This window comes from Hetaerina americana, unplaced genomic scaffold (genome assembly GCF_022747635.1).
Source record: "Hetaerina americana unplaced genomic scaffold, ioHetAmer1.1.p SCAF_22, whole genome shotgun sequence".
Lineage (NCBI taxonomy): Eukaryota > Metazoa > Arthropoda > Insecta > Odonata > Calopterygidae > Hetaerina > Hetaerina americana.
The window spans coordinates 8,416,313-8,439,434 of NW_027286786.1; the positions used below are offsets into that span (position 1 = coordinate 8,416,313).

At 41.7% G+C, this 23,122-nt stretch overlaps 1 protein-coding gene across 2 annotated transcripts in view; it reads left to right on the forward strand.

The window, feature by feature from the left end:
• The first annotated feature begins 12,824 nt into the window (after nucleotides 1–12,824).
• Nucleotides 12,825–23,122, forward strand: part of jbug (filamin-type immunoglobulin domains fbug) — a 258,097-nt gene continuing 247,799 nt past the window's right edge. For both annotated transcript variants that reach the window (XM_071586389.1, XM_071586391.1), the window contains exon 1: nucleotides 12,825–13,086. In XM_071586389.1, coding sequence (XP_071442490.1) covers nucleotides 13,045–13,086 — 42 coding nt within the window. In that variant the 5' untranslated portion in view covers nucleotides 12,825–13,044. The remainder of the gene's footprint in view (nucleotides 13,087–23,122) is intronic.

Consider the following 23,122-nt stretch of genomic DNA (forward strand, 5'->3'; position numbering starts at 1 on the left):
AAGTTTGAAACAAAATTTTACGCACACACGCTGTTCTTCTAGCTCCTTTATTGCTACCGTTACACGTGGCGACGAACAGGTTAAGACACGTGCCGCTGCTGCTGCGTAACTACTCAACGTAAACAAACACAACACCTCTCTTTTAGTCGTCAGATATGTCGCTAGATGGCGCACTGTGTCTCGTTTCCATCCGCTGAACTGTTTGCTCAGAATAAAATCAGTCCGGTGTTTTTTTATCACACCTTGTAATACAGTAATTTACCATTTAGCTCTGCGTACTTAAAGAAACACAGAGAGGGATATATTTTTAATGAGTAAATATTAATCCTTAAATCGTAGTTATGGAAACAGAAGGATCCAGAGTGGATCGAATCACAGTTCACAGGTTTTCCACTACGGCGACTTGACATTCCCAATGGGTGTCATTTAGGGAAGTTCTTGATGGGTGTCGCTCAAGAAATCTCGCGGTCCTTCGCCAGGCTGGGAGTATGACCCATTGCGAGGGCGGGGAGGTGAGCAGGGGGGGCCGCATGACCTGAATGGTTTCAATGCTTATTTTCTTCAATTTCAATTTTACCTCTTAGACATTCTCGCCTTCGGAGTGCATAGTTTCAACACTTGATGTTACTCTGATGGAGTGGATTCGTATAAGGAGCAATGCTTATAGATGAACCGGAAATATCGCCGACAATTCAGATGATTAAACCACCAACCGACGCTTGGTGCGACATCCAGCCGATTGGCTTCGGAGTGAGAGGATCACGGTCAGCAACCCTCCTAAGAGGGAACTGCTCTCACGCCGCGCCATTGGCCTTCATTATACGTCTATTATAAATCACGATACAACGTTTTATTGTATTTTTGCCATGTATTTGTTTACCTATTAATATATTCCCCATAGGCCGACTACGCATGATATTGTTGTAAAACATAAAAATTTACATAAACTTAGTCAGTGTACATCACACGAAAACATTGCATAGGGATATTTATCAAATAAAATTTTACATTTTTCTTTTCATAGTACACAAAATTCATACACATCGTACAAAGTAAGTAAGTATGCTTTAATAATAAGTATGCTTTAAGATTACGCTTGAAAGTAATTGAAGGAGATGTTTTCAAATCTGGAGGAAGCAGGTTAAAAAATTTGGCTCCTTGGTGCTATGGTCCCCCACCACTCAAATCAGACGCATTTGCCTCAATGTTTATGTCAAGTCTAGTACGCGTATCATGATGATGGCTATTAAGCTTTTGTTCGTATATAAGATGTTATTCTTAACAAATAAGATTAGATAGTAAACATAAAGAGCAGGCCGAAGAACAATTTGCAGTTCATGAAAATGAGGCATGCAGGAGTGTCTGAAAGGTAAGTTTAAGGTAGGTCATATGGCCTGTTTCTGCCTTCCAAAAATATTTTGGCGTTAGCTTGAGCCACCCCAGGATGTATGATAAACGAGATTTAAAATTTGAATGATGAATACGTTTTAGGATATTTGAGCTAGCACTAAAAAACAAATATCTCAGCTGAAAAAAGTTTTGTTAAGTTTAGATTTTAAGTTGTCGATGTATAAGGAACATTTTAGGGATTATTGAATCTGAATACCCAAGACATTTACGATGTCAGTAAAGTTTAGATCCCCATCGTAGATTTTAACTAAGAGGGAAGAATTTTTGCCAAAATGTATGCGTACTGTTTTTTGTACGTTTGGTGAAAATAAGTTGTTTTGAAACCAATTTTGAAGGCATATTACTATTTAATCTACTTTTTGTTGTAGCTCAGGGCTGGTTTTGGTATTTAATAAAATGGTTATATCATCAGTAAGATGAATGTATTTTCCAACGAAGATACATTATAGGGTACATCATTTAGGTAGAGTAGAAATAATTGATGACATTTGTAATGTAATCACGGATTGCTGTTGACATTGATTTACCTTTGCTAAAACCATGTTGTTGGTGTAAAAAACAATGTTTTTCTAGGAAGTTTACAATACATTTTAACATAACATTTTCAAATATTTTAGAAAAACTAGAGATCAAACTTATCGGTCTGTAGCTTCCTACATTATTTATATCGCACTTTTTTTAATTGGCATAAATTTGTTCAACTTCATGCAGAATGGAAAAATGCCATCTGATGGAGACATGTTGACATACACAAAATACCATCTGATGGAGACATGTTGCAGAGATACACAAAAAGCTTAGCAATTTGAGTAAAATAAAAATTAATTACTTTTGTCGGGTATAATATCTCTCTCTGAACAAAACCTATTGCTAAGAGTGCCTATGCTGATAATTTCATCTTCCATCACTGGATATTTATATATGGAATGTGGAACTGTTTGTGGATGGGTTCAGAAATAGGATTTAGATTCATGGCATCGAAAACAAGTTTTCCTGGAGTCTCAGCAAAAAAAATCATCAAAATTAATTAAAATTACAGTAGTATTTGATTGCACATCACCAGCTGCCATGAGTTCAAAGTTACTGTGAGGATTAATTTCATTTTATTCCCTGTGTACGTATGATTTGTCAAGGAGTCTTGGTTTTATTTTTTGAATTTGTGACCAAAATATCATTATATCGTATAGGATCGTTTTGCTGTCTCAACAATTTACTCAAGGTATTTACTGCCTTGTTTATATTCTTGTTTAAGAGTTTAATTTTCAATTGTTTTGAAAACTGACATTAATCCCCTTTTTTGTTGCTAAGGTTGATTTTTTTTCACTTGTCGGCCAGGTGCGCTTTTTGTTACATACACTTGTGACTTTTTATTTCTTAAATGGAAAGTTTGTCTCAAAGTAAAAGTTAAAAAATGTCTAGAAATTCATTTTGTAACAAAAAGTATTTTTAGTACAAATCTCTTCCCAAGATTCATTTTTTAAATCAAAACCGAGAAGTTGCAGTTGGTCCTCAAGAAAAGTTCTCTTATTAGTATACGTAATGTGAGTTACAGTTTTTGCAGTTGGCGTTTCTAACATCAAGCATATCCCTCTGTGGTCTGAGGTGCCAGAGTCCATGGTATTAGCATAATAATTGTCTACGTTTGTGATGATATGATCTATTTCCTAGTTTCTTCCGTTTCTATTGCATGCACGTTTAAGGGTATGACCATAATTAACGCTCAGGCACAGAAGTGCCCCTTTTTTAACCCCATGTGTTTATCGATGCAAACCAGAATTGACGATTAGCAGCATCGATTGATAATGAAGGAGGAGGGTTGCGCCAATATCGAGGGCGACCTCTCGCGCCAACCGTTTAAATAGCGCTCGCAGCCAGCGGCCATGGAGCGCGCGCATGGAATTGCCGCCTATCTCATGGCGTGCGCTCGCTAGTCAATTGTTGTCCTCGCATTGATACCAATGATACCAATTAAGAGCCCACGTGCACCTGAAAGTGCTTTGCTAGCAGCGACCTCGAGGGAAACACGACGCGGGCACCGATTCCTTGTCGTAGCCAGCACCGCCGCATCAGTTGCTGCCTCTCACCGATGGTGGCAGCAGCACCCATTGACACCACGCCACGGATAATGCGGTGTTTCAGCTAAACAGCTTCAATGCGATTTATCTGCTACAAATGAATGCGTGCCACGGATGTCTTGCAGGGGAAACTTAAGCAGAGGCGGTTATCCATTCTGGAGAATTAGTGCCGATCTGAAACATGCCATCAGAATTGTGAGCGGGGGATAATAGTTTGTAATATAATTGAAAATATGCCGATATTTGGAAAAATACTCACTGGACTTTAATAAATATTTCACCCTTGGTTGGAAAATAATCGATAGGATAATTTTGTTTGGGTTACATAAGGGAATTTAGCGGCTCGTACATGTTTATTCATTTTATCAAGACACTATTTTTGAGGGCGTATCGTAAACTTGTAATTATTACTTAAAAATGATCGAGATAGCTACTTCATTTTTATTTGTTATTCTTAAGAATCCTCCACACTCTCCAACCAGAGTTATGCATTTCTCTATAGCGTTTATTGACCTTTCGAAGACCGTCATTGTAAAACTCAGCAGATTTCGTCGAAAACATTGTTCCACTTCTTGAATTATTTCTTTATGCTGTCAAATCGCCGACCCCAAAATAGTTTTTTGAATCATGGAATAAGAAAAATTCACTTAGGGCGAGATTGGGAAAATAGAGCGGAAGTGTAAAAATTTCAAAGCCGCATCGCTTTCATTGCCAATCGCGCTGTGGTCGCGATTGCATGTTGCGTCGTGTTTGCTTCTGAAAAGAAGTTAGTGTCGTGAAACTCAGCCTGCTGACACCTTTCTCATGTGCAGTTCATCGTGAATAATTTTCCACAGACCCTGCTGTATCTAAGATCAGTCTCATTCATGATCATTTGGGTGGTTGCTCTTCGGTCTAATACACAGGATGAACTCCTTCCACTTCTTTACTCTGGCAGCATCGTCCGGGAGTGGTGGTCTTCCAACTGTTACATTGTTTGCGAGGGACATGTGGGCAGTTCGAAAACTCCTTGACCACCTCACCACTGTGTTGTATAACGACCTATTCTTTCGATAAATAACCATCATTTCACTATGGATTTGTCGGGCACTGCAGCCTTTGGAAATGGAATTAAATCACCCTGCGAGCCTCACCATTTTCTACATACTGTGAGTAGCTTCAATCGACGGCTTCCTGAGACGAAACAAGTAAGCATAAATAGCCGCACCTTATAAAATAATGTGCATAGGGAATAATAAATATACAAAATGAATTTTATTCAGATATTTCTTAGACTTAATCCCTTGAAACCGCACTATTTCCAATACTAGTTCTTCAAATATGTTTTATTCGGTAATCTACCGGTTTAGGTAGGTTTTTGGATGGACACAGATACAAATTAAATATTTTGAGACTCCTAACAAAACACAAAATCCAGCATCCTACTCTACAACAGACCCCTCTTCATCTCTGAGTACTTTCTTCCTCCCATCATTCCGTCTAATATCCCTATCCTGTTCCTTCCCTTTCCTCGTTTCCTTAAAATTCTCCCCTCTAATACAGTCTTCAACATCCCACTGCCGGTTAATACCCCCTTCATCCACTTTTCCTGCCTCCATAGGATTTCTCCCAACAAACCCCTCTCTTCGCCCACCATACCAAGTACTTCCTCATATGTTTTCTTCTCTGTCCATTCCACCTTCTCCATTCCTCTCCACACCCATATTTCAAAAGCCTCCAATCTACGTCTATCCTCCTGCTTCAATGACCACGCTTCCCAGTTTTTACGAGTCTTTTCTTAACATCCTTACCCAACGTCCCCGTCATCAACTCCCTCCTCCTTGTGAAAGCCTCTTTGCCTAGCGCAATTCTTCCCCTTACGTCCCTACTACTTTGACCATGTTGGTCCAAAACACTTCCGAGATACTTAAACTGTTCTACCCGCTCTAGTTTTTGCCCGGCTATTTTAATGTATAGCTTAGCCTTTTTCTTTCTAGAAAATCGCATAACCTTTGTTTTATTAATATTTATTCTCATCCCATACCTGTCGCAATGAATTTCCAATTCACTCAGCAATGCTTGCAACCCCTTGGCTAACTGACAACCAGAGCTTGGTCATCAACGAACCTAACTGATTTTGACCGAGCACTGCCCATTCGGACTCCCCGTTCCCCACTCGCACTTGAGCAGTCTGAGACATGTAAAGGTTGCGTATCAGCCTCCTGGGCCTCCAATCTATTCCTATTTTCAGCAATATACTCATTAGCTTTCCCCAATTCACTGTATCAAACACTTTTTCGAAATCTTCGAAGCAGGCAAATACCTCCTGGTTTTGTTCTATATTCCTCTCGATTATTAATCTCATTACTGCAATGGCATCACGCGTACCTCCCCCCTTCCTAAACCCAAACCAGTCATCCCCTAAGTAATCATTTTCCCTACTCTCCATCCTTTTTTTTATGATCCTGAGAAAAACTTTAACTGCGTGGGATATCAAACTTAATGTCCTTTAGCCTTTTTTAGCTTCCTGTAGCCTTTACCTTTTTCGGAATCGGAACTAAAGCTGACCTCACAAATTCTTCCGGCCAGATTCCTTCTACGAATACTTCTTCATAGATACTACGAATCAGCCCATAGAGCCTCTTCCTCCCATATTTTCCTAAACATTTCAATAGTTCCGCGGGAATGTTATCTAACCCCACGGCCTTATTTAGCTTCATCTTTCTTGATGTCCTTTCAATCTCATGGTGGAGTATGCCTGGATCTAAGCTATCTTCCGTCATCTTCCTTTTCTATGTCTAACTTTGTCGGTCTAAGTTCTTGACTATACAGTTCTTCTATCTCTCTTGGATCTTTCCGGTGTCAATCATTAACTTAGCCGCCTTATGTCTAGCTCTTAGCATAGATCTCCCTTTCTTACTTCCCGATAATGATTTAACTTTGCTATACAGCGCACCAATTTCACCCTTCCTCTCCTAAATTTCCATATACTCGCACTGCGTCTTCCACCATGCGTCTTTTGCTTTATTTGTTGCCCTCCTCAAACTATTGCTTAATACTTTGCACTTTTTTTGCCTGACTCTGTGCTTACATTCTTCCGTTTTCTCCACTAATCCATCATTGTAATCATTTAATCCGTGATCCATGGTTTCCTAGTCCGATTCCAATAGTGCCTTTTGCGGCTTTCGGTATCCCTTCCTTGATACATTCCCATTTTTCTTCGATAATACTTAGCTCTTTACCATCCGCCATTATTTCCTCTACCACCTGTTTGTAATTCTTCCTTTTCAAACCATTTAATGCTTCTACGTTCCATTTTCTAACTCACCGCCGCTGCCTTATCTTTTCGAAACGGACGATACATTTCATAACAACTAAATTGTGGTCAGAGTCCGCATCCGCTCCCGGGAAGCTGTGCGAATTTATCACATTGTTCCTAAACCTGTGTCTAATCAGAATATAATCTAGCTAATACATTTATAAGTCACCTGGCATTTTCCATGTATACCTGCGTCTTTTGTGGTGTGTAAACGAAGTGTTGGTGATGACTAAACCCTGTCTCCTACAGAACTCAACTGCTTTCTCCGCGTGGTCATTCCTCGTGCCTAAACCGTAGTCCCCCACCTCATCTCCATCTCTTCCTTCGCCTACCGTCGCATTCCAATCCCCCATCACTATCAAATGATTTCCCGCGGTAACACTTGCGAGCATGTCCTCTGATCCTATATCCTATCGACCTCTTCTTCCTTATGGTTGCTCGGTGGCATGTATACCTGAATAATAACTTACTTCGTTGGTTCTGCTTTTATCTCTAGTAGTAATATTCTATCCGTTACCTGTTCTATGTTGACTACGCTTATTCCAACCTCTTCATTAAATACTATGGCAACCCCTCGTTGCCTCTCGTCCCCGCCGATGTATATTATTCTATACTTATCACCCCAGTAATCCCCGCTATCTTTCCATCTCACCTCGTATAGGCCTAAAATATCTATTTTTCCTCTTTTCATCTCTCGCTTAACATTCTCCAATTTCCCTGTCCTCATCATTGTCCTAGCACTCTACGTTCCTATTCTAACTAATGTGGTATTCTTCTCCTGCGTCTTCTGTCCTGCTGCTGCTTGTTTTCCCTTCGAAGGGTTTCTTGGGATGACGACCGCGGAAGCCTTGCCTCCCCCGCTGCCGGGCACGGCACACGGCCGATTAGGCCGAGCCCGGCAGTTGCCAGGACTCAATATCTCTCTAATGACCATCATAAAATATCTTGGGAATTATAATTAAAGTGATTTCCCGTTGTCTTCCTTAATAGTTTTCTTTTGGTAACACCTTTGCTCAATTGGCCACCCCACTGGGGTCAGACGCCATTGCAGCCGCCTAACTGAGGAACAGACGCTGCGTGGACTACCTTTCGTCTGGCTCCTATCCTTCGACCTATCTGGCATGGGTGACCCTACCAGGAGCAATTAATATTACTCTCGCCAGCACAGGTCTAGGGGTCATCGGAACGCACAAACCCTTCCATCACGTCAAGGTTGTAGTCCAGGGGAGGGCTTTAAATATGTAAGCTGGTATGAATGCGTGATTGTAAGCTTAAGCTGCTGTTCTTGCCGGGCCCGGAGGATTTATTTGGATTGATAATGCTTTTCAGCTGTGTTCCTATATTTGAAATTTCAGTTTCGGGCATCGGAATGTAGAGGAAATAATTAAATTAGCAATCAGAGGCACTCGGTGAGAACTTTTTAATTTCTCGCCTCATTCCCATCATCACATTGTCCCTTAAATGTCTCCTTTGCCTTCTGCCACAGCACGTCCCACTCCGAAACCGCCATTGATGAATCTCTTGATCCATCCCACTCTCTCTCACACCCCAAACCATTCATTCAACCATCTTCTCCTCTCTCTTATGTCTCTCCCTGCCCTTCGCTGCGCATAATCCATTTCTTGTTTTGAGCTTCTATTTGGCTCCCAATCTAGTCGCACAACGCAAGTGAGGCCAGAGAAGCTAGATGTATCAACGCCATTTCACTCTCTCATTTTATTTTCCTAACACGCTTTTGACAAAACTAACATTTGCCTGACCACATATTTGCCCGATTTGTTTCCCTATGCAAAATAATGGTCGGCAGGCAATAATAATATGCATTACATAATGGTTTAATGTTTAATAGTAATGTATTTAATAATAGGTATTGTATAAATTCTACATTCTTTATTGCTGTATGATTAATACTCTTTATAGTTTTGGTGAAAATATTTCAAAACCCATCCTTTTATGCTGATCTCTCTAATCGGCCATCTCTCGGCGGGCTGGCAAACAATAATTTAATCATCCCCACATATGATTACAGTAGTTCCCTACAAACACTTATTCCTTCCTCCGGCACTTCTAATGCTTCTCTTCCTCCACACATTTCCTCCACAAATGCGTTTGAAGGCCGGTTGATTATGTCCACTGGCTTTGAATAGGTAATCCAGAGTCTCTGCACATCCAGTGCACTCACCTATCTCCTGCCATTCAATTCATTCAATGTAATCAATATCAATATTATTCAAATATTCAATGTATCAAGAGTGTTATAAAAAATACGAATCTAATGAGTATTCATCATTTTAATTTTTGGTTCATCAAATTTTCTTTGTGGAATACCTTCTCAAAATATATGATGTAAACAAATGTCTACATCCTGATGCAACAATTTCAAAGTGTAAAAATCATTCACTTTGACCGGGATACGAACCCGGATTCCTCGATGTCCGGCCGAGTACTTTAGCCAGTTGAGCTGTCGAGTCGTCCTCCTAAACTCTGAAACTTTGGTAATGATTTTTAATGATTTATTAAAATGCGCATTAGCGGATGAATCCGTTAAAAAGTTACTGTTGCGGCATCTCCCGCAGTTTCTTGAAATCTATATACTGGTTTTTATCTATCTTTCTGTGACCTCATTATAGCTATGGCATCACAGATACCTTTCCTATTCCTAAACCCAAACATTTGCTCTTTTCTCAAACCCATTGCTGATCATACAGAGTACTATCTTTACTGACTTCGAAATTATGTTCCTACATTTACAAGTATTCATACATATATACAGGGTCTGTGCAATAAGTATCATGCCTGCGTAAGTTTTCGCGGCGGTGGTTTGAAGTATTCTGCATTGTCGGGTTTCACCGTGTCGTTGTTTGATTCTGACAACAGTTTCGCCGAAGTTGCATTCGGCGTCTTCAGGTCGAAGATGAGGGACTCGGAATTTTGCCACCCTTATATAGGTGGTCCCGTCTAGTGGCTGCTCGCTGATTGGTCGGTTCCCGGTCTGAATCAAACAACGACGCGGGGAAACCCGACTATGCAGAATACTTCCGTATCATGACTGGTTCGCTATAGCCTCAATGGAGCGGTGGATGGGGGTCCGACCGGTCGGCTCGATAGAGGGGTCCCCTAGAGGAGATCGTTGAACCCATTAAACAGGCTTATAGGGATGATTCCTCAAGCCGCACAAGAGTTTTTGAGTGGCACAAAATGTTTAAGGAAGGCCGGGAGCTCGTCGAAGACGAGCACCACGTCGGACGCCCGACGACCGCTCGAACCGATGCTCAGGTGGCCAAAGTGAAAAACGTTTTGGACTCTGATAGGCGTTTAACCATCGCCCTTTTCAGTGAGGAGACCGGCATTTCAGTTCCACACCCATGTAACAGAGGATCTTGCGATGAGGAAAGTCTGAGCGAAGTTGGTGCCGAAAGTCTTGAGCGAACAACAAAAACTGTCGTGGGTGGAAATTTCGCATGAAATTTTGGACTGCGGCCAGAAGGAATGAAGATTTTTTCGACAACGTTATTACCTCAAAGGATAGCTCAAAGGAAGCTCAAAGTATATCGGTTCGACTCCATCGAGGCGGTTCAAGCGGCGACGACAAAGGCTATTAACAGTATTCCGGAAACCGACTTCCAGCGCGCTTTTCACGATTGGTAGACGCGCCGAACTAAGTGTATCGATACAGGAGGAATGAATTTTGAAGATTATTGAGTAATTGTAATGATAACTGCAATAAATTTTGATTTTTCGAACCAGTCCCGATACTTATTGTACGGACCCTGTAAACAGGTTTATGATCTTTTCCTTTTTTAGAATAAGACATAATGTTGACATAATGATGACTTCGAGCCAACGTCTTCCTTCATATATATATATCCTATGAATGGGCCTGTTGGACACATTTTCATGTATGTTTTCTTACAGCTTTCATTAAATGTGTATTGATGATTTCTATCCACACTGCTTTGTTCCTTCTCATTACCCTAATCCAATCCTATCTATCGTGCAATGAAGACACCCGGAACTATTTTTTCTTCAAAATCTCTTTCTAGGCCTAAAATCATGGACAGTATCTTCGCCATATGCATAGTTCTTTTGTGTATTTTATCCAGTTTCCCTGAATCTATGCTATTTTGACAGATTTCTCTTTCTTACCACCTGATACTTTATTCACTTCTTCCCTAACGCCCATTTCACTGTCTATGTAACATTCCCACATCTCTCTCTCTCTCCCTGCTTTTCCCTCCACATTTTCTGTCCCTTTTAATTTCTCGTATTAGTTTACCTTTTGTCCCTCTATGATTCCTCTTTCCCATTTCTGCCATCACATTCATCCATTTCCTTCTACCATCAGTCATCCAAACCATCTATTCTTCCTAATCCTTTACCTCTTTAACATTCACATTGTTTCAAATGCATTTATCATCATCCCATTGTTAAGATTTTCCCACCATTTCTCAAATACAGCTGACGCATTATCCTTGCTCAGAAATTATTCCACCACCTCATGGAGGTGGGTATGGTTACTATAGTGACAGTCGGGAAATCAAGAACCTGTAGCCGTCCATTTGAGCTGGAATCATGTGACACTACATGTTTCGAAGATTTGATGTTGAGTGCAAAAATAGCGATATTAACCCTTCTGTGAGAATGAGTGAATCTAAAGTAGATCCTGAGGGCCTGGAGGCAAGCCTCTCTTCCGGAAGTGACAGAGGAGCAAATCGTGGCAATGATCTGCGCACACAACGCCAGCTCTAATTGATCTAACTGAATGGTAAATCGTATTCAGAAACGATAAGCTAGGTTCAGTCTTGTCTAATAAAACCTAATACTACTCTAATTAACTGATTGAAATATCATTCAAAATTCTGAGGTAATTTTTTTAATGATCCTCTGGGGCTTCAATCTAGGGAAACAGGCAATTTACAATATTGACTGTTACAGAATAGCTAAATTTTCGGTATAGCTTTTTGTTCAAGTACGCATTATGCTGAATACTTATATTTATTAATATTTGTTCCGATAATCAATAAATTTAAATGGAACTTAATAAAAGAAATATTTGCAAGTGTTCTCTGTATCGGGTGTGAGGGTTTTTGTCTTGTATTCTAGTAATTCATATTTTTAAGTATTCTCTCAGTCCGTTAAAATTTGCCTTGTTGGTTTAGTATATTTTACGCATTTATTTGTTTGTATTCACTAACTTAGTTTTTAGTTTGACAAGAATAGCTTTATGGCCACTTATACCGTGTATTATTTAAATATATGTAATGATTTATGGTGTAGAAGTCGCGAAGATATCAAGTATGCTGTGGATCCGTGTTGGTGATTAAACAATTTGTTTTATAGTGTGTTATGCGAATAATATGGAGAAATCCTTGTCATGAATATGGAAGACTTTTTGGCAGATTTTCCTACGCTGTACGAGTTTTAATCAATAAATGGTAGGTTAGTATCACCAGCGATTATAATTATACTGTTACTATGAATGTTACTGAATGTTAAAAAAGAATAAATAATATAAAATAATAAACAATATAAAAAAACTCTAATCAATTGGCCCGAAAATAACAATTTGTCACCTGACCGGACAGTAACTACAACTTTAGTTTCATTTTAAAACAGCGCCCTCTGCAAACCTGATTCAAAAGAAAAAAAAGAGGTAAAGTCTGAAGCGGAAAGCGGGCGATCCATGGTACAAACTTCAGTGAATACCCCATAACACCTCCGACAGTGCCATACATCTCATGGGCCATCCGTTTGTCGCTTGTTCGCGCCGCGTCGGCCCTCCACCTCTCGACCCCATCCGAGAGATGGACCGGCAGGTGCTGCCACCTGCGCGTGCATCTCCTCCGATGAAGCAATAACAAGTCCTCTGGTGGCCGAGGCTCTAAGTTCCGTCCCTGTTGTGCAACCTGGTCTCCTCCCTCCGAGACAACAACAACAACCACCCCCCCGCTCCTCACCGAGAGACTGCGGCCACCCCCCCGCCCGCGGAACTCTCGACAAACCGCACCACTTCTGCCAGTCCGCCATCAGAGCGAGCCGTTGAGAGCCACGTCGCGAGAGCGCAGAAAAGAAACGGCAAACGGGCGATACGTATATACCTTCTAGAACCAAAATACAACCTGTTCGTGTGTGTGTGTCAGTGTGTGCTGTGTGTGAGCCAGTGTTTGATTCGGTTCGTGCCCCGAGATATTCGAAGCTTTCTGCCCCGTGTGGATCCTCCCCTCTCTCAGTAGCCCTCAGCCCCGGGACCCTCTCCGAGTGATGGCGGCGGTGGCGGCCGGCGAGGAGCCCAGGCTCAACCAGGTGAGGGGGCCTTCGCTTCGGGCGGTCGCCTCGCCGTTCGGCAGTTGCCAGTCTCCCTTCCTCCGTCGATGCGGACCTCGGGACTCCACGATCCGCCTTCCCTCGCGGCGTTGTGGCGCCATCCTCATTTTTATCTCTCGTGGTGTCCTGTTTCTCACCATTCATTGGGGAGAAACTCGGAGGGGATATTTGTTGCGGGACCTTCCTTCCCAGGCATCGCGCGGGAAAGGGCTACCACAACTGACGATGTTTCCAGGCGATGACATTGGACAGTACTATGAATATTGGTTGTCGTAGTACTTCAATCAGTGGCTTATTGTAGCACCGGGAATGGAACTTCGCTCTGTTAGCAGTTAAATTTTTTTAAGGCGAAAAACCCTGTGACGACTCGAAGATGGCCAAGTCCATTTGATCCTAATTAATCTTCCGAATTACTCGTTTTCCAGGCAGTGTTTAAGTCGTATTTCAATTAGTTGTTTAACTGCCACTGTTGCGTATTCTTTACTTAAAAGCGCATCGGGAGAATGTCGGGACGCCTTCTCTTGTAAACCATTCGGGCAGCGGTTATGGTTCGACTTTCTCTACTGTTACTCGTCCGATGCGTTAGATGTTGTCGCAAAGTAATCTCAATGAAAGGCCACTTTTAATTTTACTAGAGCACTCGTTCATGTAAGCGATATCACTTTCATGAACATTCTTTTGAATAAATAACAGAAACGCATTTTTCATAAATACATTTTGTTATAATACGATGTTCGGAAGACGTCGCGAAGCATGAGGTTAATAAAATTTTTCCCAATCGCATTTGATTTATTAAATTGTTCACAGGCAAGACAGCCTTTCAGAATACTAATCAGTAAATCAAAATTTGGATGTGAATTTTAGTTTTTATTATAATTGCTCGAAGGGTGCTTAATATTCTATTATTTTCTGTTGAGGAATGAATACTTCCGTGACGACGTTGAAATCTTTTGAAGATTCTTTTGTACTGCAAGTAGTTGGAACAATTTCTTCCCCAAATCCGTTAACCAAAATCATAGCTGTTCCAGCAGTTGTGATCAAATCGATACTTTTCGATGTTCATTGTCACTGAATCGAAGACCAAGGTGAATGAATATCGTTGATGTTTTCTTTGTGGTCCTTCCAGATGGCCTATCTTGCGTTTATGCCAGAATATTTAAGTATCCCGACTGCAGGCTACGTCATATGACCAGATGGCGTTGCCCTGCTGCCCACCGACACGCCTTGAAATTCGGTTTCGCGTGCCTGGGCCGTTTTGCCTTGCCCCGCGACCATCCCCGCCACTGTTTGGCCCAGGCGTCGAGGTCAGGAGTCGGGAGGTCGAATCGAAAGCGGTGCGCCGCTGGCTGACGTCGTCCCTCGCAAGGGGCGGCGCCCTCTCCCTTCCCTTGCCCAGCAGGATGCCAATAATGTTAGCAACCTGTGCGCTTCGAGCAACTCAAGAAGGTCATCGAGCGTGACTTTGCTTCCTCTGTCACACAAATAGATATCTGGTCATGAAACTTAAGTGATATTGGTACTCTTGGCTGTTCGTCATTTAGAGCCGAAACAAGTGATTCGGCCACAAGTGCTGCAGGTCAATGGAGATTGTAGTAATTGATGGACCATGGTGACAACCGTTGGTTCCTTCGTTAGCTCCTTGGTGCACTTACAAACCAATGGCTTACTAAGTTTCCGCCATAAGTTTGGAATCTCTCTCGTTGATCTGATAGTCGTTCAAATTTTTGTTTAACACTTTCGTTTAATATTCAAGATCTTAGCGATCCAGGCTATCAATTTCAACATTCTGAATGCTGCGTGCGCACAAGTAAAAAACAGTTGGCTACCTATTTGGACGTCATTTCTGCCCTGACGGGTACCACATCCCGCTCTTGTTTCGTCTGCTGAGAGTTCGCCGTCGTCGGACATTATGAGGAGAGATGGATTGCCGTGAGTGTGGACATGTTGCTGGTTTCACTTCCAGTGACCCTCGGGTCAAGAGATACGTGGTTAAGTTAACTACGACGGCGTCGCGTATTCGCGAACTTGTGCACTCTGGTGCAATTGACGACGCCCACAAAAGAGAGGCATGGCGCATTTCCGTTTGACACAGACACACTCGGGCTGGGGAACTCGACAAATGAAAGAGGAAGCCTATTTTTAAGGGTATTTTTTAAAGATATTTCTAATTGGGTAGTAGTTTTGAGGGGAGGCGACCGACAGTTTAGGTTATTTGCGCCATAGGGGATGGACAGGAAAGGATGAAGGGTGGAGAGAAACCCGGCGTCGCCATTAGCCTGCTCTTAACGAATAGTGCCTAGCGGTCCACAGCTTAACGTCCAATCCGAAGGACGGCGTACTCACTCAAAGTGCCCTCCACAAAGTACCTCAAGTAGGGATCGAGATACCACTGAAATATATTCAACAACGCCAGGATTTGAACCCGGGCCCTCTGGGTGGGAAGCCAGTACGAGAGCCACCTCACCATCTCGATCCCCCTTGTTTCTAATGGACTTAGGTCATCACTTTGTTTTCATTTTATCATATATTAATATCGATAACTGCCTCCAACCGCTAATTCATGTTCCATCTCTTGTTAATAAATTGTTCATTCACGAGCGATAATATGAATAACCCCATTCTTTGAGGAATTGAATCCATTTATCTCATCCATGCCGTAGTAAGACAGTTGGTCGATTGATGTCTTGCGTTAAAATTGCTGAGGGAGTTTTGGCGAATGACGATAGTTATGTGAAAATGAAAGTTTAATCTACGTACTGAGAACTAAGAAGAGTGTACAAACGAAGGCGTCATTGTCGGTGATCACAAATAGGGGTCGTTTTCCATTATCATTTGGGCGACGCCAAGATGCCCTATACCCTCTTGAATATTGAAGCCCTCAACTCTCACTTGAAATCTCTCGGTGAGCGGTTGTAGAGAGCAGCAGCACTTGTGCCTCTACGCTCTTCTGAATGTACAAACCGCAGTGAAACTTCTTTTGCCTGAAATGTGCTCTTTCTCAATACTTTCCAAATATTTTTGTTATCGTTTCAACGGATAATTGCTTTCGCCCTCGCATCGCCTCTTTCGAAGAACGGTTGGTTGATTGTAAGCAAAATTTTTCATTTCACACACACACATACACACACACCCCTTTTGAGTCGCAAACTGTGGATGCGGATGAATAGACGGATGAGTTGCTAACTCACTACTGACTCTTACAAAAAAATATAGGAATGCATCGCATGACGCGTTAATTCACTTTCAAAGCTGTAATCGGAGCGACGGTGGTTAATTGAAGCAAGTGGCCTGCCATCCGAAAGTGCGACTTTTGCCCTCTCACTCACTCGCCCTCATTTTCCCTTCTTAATGTACCACTCTAAGTTGACAGCTGGGTTAAACGTATGGTGGCAATGTTTCCAAATAAATGAAAAATGCCTAGGGGGAGGGAGAGCGAGAGCACGTGTGGGCAGCGCATTAGCCGCCGGTGCGGGCCATTGGCCGATCCCCAAGAAAACCCATAGATGTGAGCCTAAGAAGAGGTGGTGCGGATCCCCGTGGGGCGCAGGGGAAAGGACCGGATTCCCATTCACCGTCGATGTCTTAATCTCACCAACCTAAATATTCAGCGCGAAGGGTTCTCTTCCCCCGACCTACAGAATCGAATCTTCTGAGTCACTGTTGAGGAGGCGGAGTTGTTAGGTTATGAGGAAATGTTCTCGATTTCGCATTTAATGACGATAATTAGTGCTGCAGTTTCTGTATTAAATCAGTACGATCCGTCCTGGGTTCCAAATTTACCGTGTTGAACGTAATATTAATAATTATATTAATTTACAAATGCTCAAGAGAATTTAAACAATTATTAAAATGTTGAAATTTTTAGTGATTAACACATTGTTTATGATTTAGCAAAATCATCTGAGCCATTGGTACAGCGATACGTTTAAAAATATATCGGTGGTTAAGAATTTAAGGATGCCATCAAAATCAATGGCTATATTATAATTTATAGAAAAATAACCATCTTAATGCATAAAAATTTGTGGTGTATTAATGTGTGGAAAACCCCCAGTATACTTAAACACTTTGCTCGCGATGGAAAATATGCTACCAATTAGACGGTTAGCCCAATTTTACACCCACTTTGTTACAAAGACCCGATCCCCTGGTGAAAAGATCACTATGGCCGAAATACAAATTCTAAGCTGGAAAACTCGAAATAGAAAGTTATTTCTGGTGTTATTGAAATCACTTACTGATGATAATTACTTCGAACTCACACATGAATGCATGCGTAATATTTATACATATATAAGAAAAATCACGGTTTTCAATCCGGAGTTCTGTTTGATCGGTGAGGGTAGAGCTCTCCCAATACTCAGCCCAATACAGCGTGTAAAATCCACGCATGGGCCGGTTAATAAGAGGAGTCGATTTCCTTCCCCGTGCCGCCAATTGTTTCCCAGGAAGAACTGGTTCTCAAAAAAAAGACTTAGTTTATGTGAGTTTATGTGAAGCTGAGGTTGCCCAAGGGCATCGCCAGGAATAGAATTCGGGTCCTTCGATCATTATCCCAACACTACCCACTAGACTGCCACGGCCCCCACATGCACGCAAACATAAGTAAAGGTTGCATAAATAATTCAATCAAGGTTTATGGATAATTAGAAAATGCAGCATAAAAATTCGTGAATTCCCATCTATTCATTTTGTAACCTAACTACAAATGAAGAGGATTTCATATAAAAATTTTATTCCAGAATTAATTCATTCAAGGTATTATGTCTAATAAATTTGGATTTTGTATGGTCTTATCGGCCATTTTCTTCTATGCAGAACTTTTGCTTGCTCACCCTGTGCGTATTATTTCTTTCTTTTGTTTACGTAAATTCTTCCTCCCTTCCGTCTGTCTAAAATGCCCACACTCTCTCCCCCTCCACGCCGCTTTCCCAACATTCTCCCTTCCATCCCGGCCTTCAACACACCACTCACTACCTTCCAAATTGTTCTTCCACCCACGTTCTCAGCCTTTTTTGGATATCCATCTGTTAATGCCTCTCTTCGCATCCCTTGCTTCCAAACTCAGGTGTGTGCCTTCCGCATTACTCCATTTGCATTCCTATGATGTGAACGGTTGAATCCCAGGATGTTTTATTTTGTGGAATGTAGAATGGGTACGGACGGAACACACCTGCATATCTTAACCTGACATAATAAGGCCCAACGCGGCACCCTCACTGCAATTATCCTTCTTAAATTCAGCATACATTCTGTGTTACATGGCTATCCTTTACCTCACCCTACCTATGCCCTGCTTTATTTGGATTTCTCCCAACAGCCCTCGCTCCTTCCCCAGCATGCCTAGCATTGTGGATACCAGAATAGCCCTGCATAAAGTGCAGTAACATACTTAGAGGAAAGCTTTTTTAAGACCAAATATAAGTCATATATAAACTCTTTGGGTTCGGTGATTTAGTGGTTCAACTTGACAGTCAAAGAATTAAGAGCCGTTGAAAAATAGTCGTGGGTCATATAACAAATGTTGGCATTTAGGCTTCATTTAATTCTTGATGGAGTGATCATGTATGGTAGGATTTATGTTCTGGTTCCATGACATGATCTGGCATTTTTTGTATCTATTTGCATCGAATAATAAGAAACCCGATCTAAATTATTCTTAAGTCTAATATTTAGTTTGATGCAGTAAACTAAAGAGTGAACAGCTGTGTCAATATTTGTGTCATGTGTTCATTTGAAATGACTCACAGTCAGTTAAGATATCAACCATGAATTTGAAAAAAAGCTAGAGTTAGCAAGTGCAGAACACAAGAGGGGCAGTGAAGACTTGAAGTCACATAACTTTATCTGTTTACAAACACCGCGGCTCTCTAGTATCATGCTCAAAGCGCCCGCCTCTGTAATGCGTGCCGTGTGATCCACTTCGGATGGCAAATTTACGCATCATTACATTTGTTTGGTCGTTCGACTGATTGAGGCGCCGGCGGCTCTTGGGGATCTCCCATCCCCTGTGGAGTGGCGCGTCTCGTGCTTCGACGATAGCGTTCGTGCCGTGAGTTTCGTGAGTGCCAAGCTGACAGCGGATGGCGAGTGTCCATCCCTTCCCCGTCACCCCACTCTTCCCCCGCGGATAGCGTTCCCCGTGGGCGGAACCCCGCGCGTTGAAGTCTCCGCGTCGGAGGGGAAGGAGAGGGGGAGGGTACAGCGGACGTTTGGCGGGCGGGCGATCTCGGGTGGGCGTTGTCGTGATCGCCTTGTGGACAACTTCCCATTACCGCTGGATTTACAAGTAGGTATTTCTTCTGTTACGCAATTTTGGCGATGTGAGTACTCGCGAGTTTGGGATTACAGCAATAAATGATGTACGAAAAGAGACTCAATGCTAAAAAGCACTGTAGGTCATGAACAGCTTTGAGAAATTTTTGTGTAGGACTGCAATGAGGGTATTGATGCATGGGTGGTAAACATTGCCCACCCGTCGAAAGGTCGAGTAGCCACGCGAAACACAGTAGGCATGTGTTGCAAAAAATGTTCATGATATGTTATCCATTTGAACACCGGTCCCGAAACACAAAAATTCAAATTTTATTTGGTACATCTCTCCTGTATTAGACCCCTTTTATTGCCCGTACCATTCCATACAGAGTTGTTTACAACTGAGTAGATTATTTTAATCCTTCAGTGTGTAATGAGCCCCGCGTTCATTGCATATAGCGTGACTTCACGTGCTCAGCAGTCTGCAGGCTAATTCCCAGTAAATTTATAAAAGATAACTTGGGACCGATGGTACCGCACTCATCTTGGAAAATCATCACGACGCCAACGTTTATGTCACAAAAACATGAAAAATATGAGTAACGATATCTCGAGCATCAAACGCAATGAGATCATTTATGATAATTAAACAAAGAGATAAAATGCCAAGAAGAAGTTTCGGAAAGCATAAAACGATTTCAAAACTCAAAGATTAGCAGAAAATTTGAAAGAGAATCAGAATGAATTTTCGTTTTTCGTTAGAGAGGTTCTGAGAAATAGATCTACAGAGTATTCACTCAAAAACGATTAAGGCGAATGAGTAACCAGCAGTTTAGAAAAGACGAAGTTATTAAATTCCTCCTTTCAAAGGCTTCTTTCACCAAAGTCTCACCAAATGGCTCCATGGCTTACCAATTCATGCCTACCAAATGACGCCAAAAATTAGCATATCAATTATTGGAATAGAACGTGTTCTGAAAAATATTTAGAGCTAGATTTGAAAAACGTTGTTATGAAAAACATAATAGCGTATCAAAATTATTCGAAGAGCTAGGTTGGGAATCACTCATGGAGCTAAGGTTCAATTGCAGATTGAATCTTTCGCCTGAATTGGAAGGATATCTCTTTAGCAATGATGTTGGTTATTTATTATTAACCCAATCATATTACGGAAGGAGAGATCATGTCAATAAAGATAGACGGAATAAGTGTAGAACATATTGTTTGAAGTTGTCATTTTTCCCATGCAAGATAAGAAATGGGAATGAAATTAATAGGATAGCTAAATGTTTTGGTTAAAGGGTAGTCTGGGGTGTAATCACTCCTTGACTCACAGCCTAGCGTTGGTTTCCAGGGTCATAAACAAAACTGCTAAAAAAATCAACAGCAGTCCTCGACGTGAAGCTTCTTTGTTAATTTAATGCGCGTGCAAATTGGAGTAAGAGGTTTTCCACCGGTAACAAGGCGCATCCCCTGAAGGCTGTTTTTTACCCGAAGAGTGTGGGTCGCTTCTGCATTAAAAATTAAAGCGTAGGTTAATAAAATAAAATCAAAACTCCTATGGCCGTAATAAGTTAGAACCACTCGTTCTGCAACGAACACAAAATCTTTGTTGCGATGGTTTGTGGGAAAAGAAATTCCACAACAGTGACCAACCACAACCTCTCAACCAGAACATCCTTCTGCAATAGTTTGCGGGAATGTTACTCGTACTTCCTCGCCATGCCCAAATGCAAGCCCAAACACTCAAACCCAATTGGAATCATTCTCAGGGTTAAAGTGACTCCTTTAGGATACTGGTTTATGAACCCGTATCCTAAACCCGTATAAAGGATGCCTGGGTTTATGAACAGATATACTCTATCCGTGACTGTTTACGGGAATTAATTCCACGCCAGGAACAAACACTGAGCTGACACACTCACAAGTACTCAGGAAAATAATCACTCACGCAATCAAAAAGGTTCTCACTTCTGGAGAATATTACTGAAGATGAACAAAGTTCGCTAAAAACAGGGAAAGACAACGGTGTGCATCATTTTAGGTGGTTGGTATTCCTTATATTTTAAAGCGTAGGTGTAAAAGAAAAGATTAAAAGTTCTCGGCCAGACAATAAAAGACTGCGATTTTCAGTAAAAAAATGATTTTGTTTCTACATAATCTCCCTTGACTTTTCCGCACTTGGTCCAGCGTTTCTCCAACATCATTATTCCTTCCCGGAAGTGGGAGTCTGAAAGGCTGTGAAAATATCCACCTACGGCCCTCTCAACTTCTTTGGACGTGAAGTGCTTCCTAGAAAGAAATTTCTTCAAGTTTGGGAACAGATGAAAGTCTGAGGGTGCTAAACCGGAAGAATAGGGGGATGGCTGAACAAATTGTACCAAAAATATCGTGTTTTTCCCATCTCCAACGCACCTTTGTGAGCAGGTGACAGCAGGGTGTCCTAGTTGAAGATATTTTTTTTCCTTTACAAGCCAAGCCTCTTCTCGCGAAAATTGGCCAGCTGGTCAAGAAAGTTGGAGTAATATTCGCCTGCAATTGTTCTGCCTATTTTAAGGTAATCAATTAACAGGATTCCTTTTCACATCCCAAAACCCAGTGGCCATGGCCTTGTCGGTAGATGCGATCGACTTTGTTTTCTTCGGGGCTGAACCACCGGCTTCCACCCACTGCTACGAATGCTGTTTCGTGTTTTTTCGTGCAGTGTTGGACTCATATCTCATCAGTGGTGACAAATACTCGCAGAAAATCGGTCGATTCCCTCTTGAATCGGTCAGAACTTTGCTGCAAAAATAGTTCGCGCTTTTGCTTTTGATAGGCATTCAGCAAATGCGGCACCCACCTTGCGCAGAGCTTTCGCATCCATAATTCTTTGAGGAAGATGTTTCGCACCCTTTCTTTCGATATCCCCACTGCCTTAGTCATATCACTCGCATATCGTCCGACGCGATACTGTCCACCTTTTCGTTGGTTTCCGGTGCGGTTGCGGTTTTGGGTCGTCCTTCACGCGGGTCATCTTCGTGGGATGTGCGACCGCGTTTAAATTCAGCTGCCCACCTTTTCATCTACATCTACTCAATACCCCCCAAGCCGCCGCAAGGGCGTGTGGCGGGGGGTGCTAGGACACCACCCATAATTTAGAAAAGAAGAATTAAAAAAAAAAAAAAAAAATCGCATGCAATAACGAGAAAATCATATATAAAAAAAAAACATGGCATACATTCATGCATGAACACTTACACCCCACACACATGCAAACACTCAAACTACCAACTAACATACACATGCACCTGAAAGTATACCTAACATCTCTATAGTGTTTAATTTTGTTCCGACTTGTAAATTCAAAGTTTTTAATATTTCTAAAGTGACTTCGGTTTCTTGCTATTATGATTACTGATTGTTCGGGGAAAGAATGAGTATTTGTACCTATCTGTCTTGGAATCTATCTCCCTTAGTTTATCTTTGTGGTCTGATCTACCTAAGTAGTGTGGGGCCATTATAATTCCTTCAGTGTCATATTTAAACTCGTTTGTTCTGAACCTTTCTAAAAGTCTAAGCCTCGCTTGTTCTCTCCGCACTTCAAGTGGTTCCCAGCCTAAATCCCCTAAGAGACCTGTCACACTTGTGTTTTTATCATAACAATTTTTAACGAATCTAGCGGATTTTCTCTGGACTTTATCTAATTCTTTTTGCCAAATTTTCTCCCACGGATCCCAAATACTTGCGGCATATTCCAAATGAGGTCTAACTAGAGCAA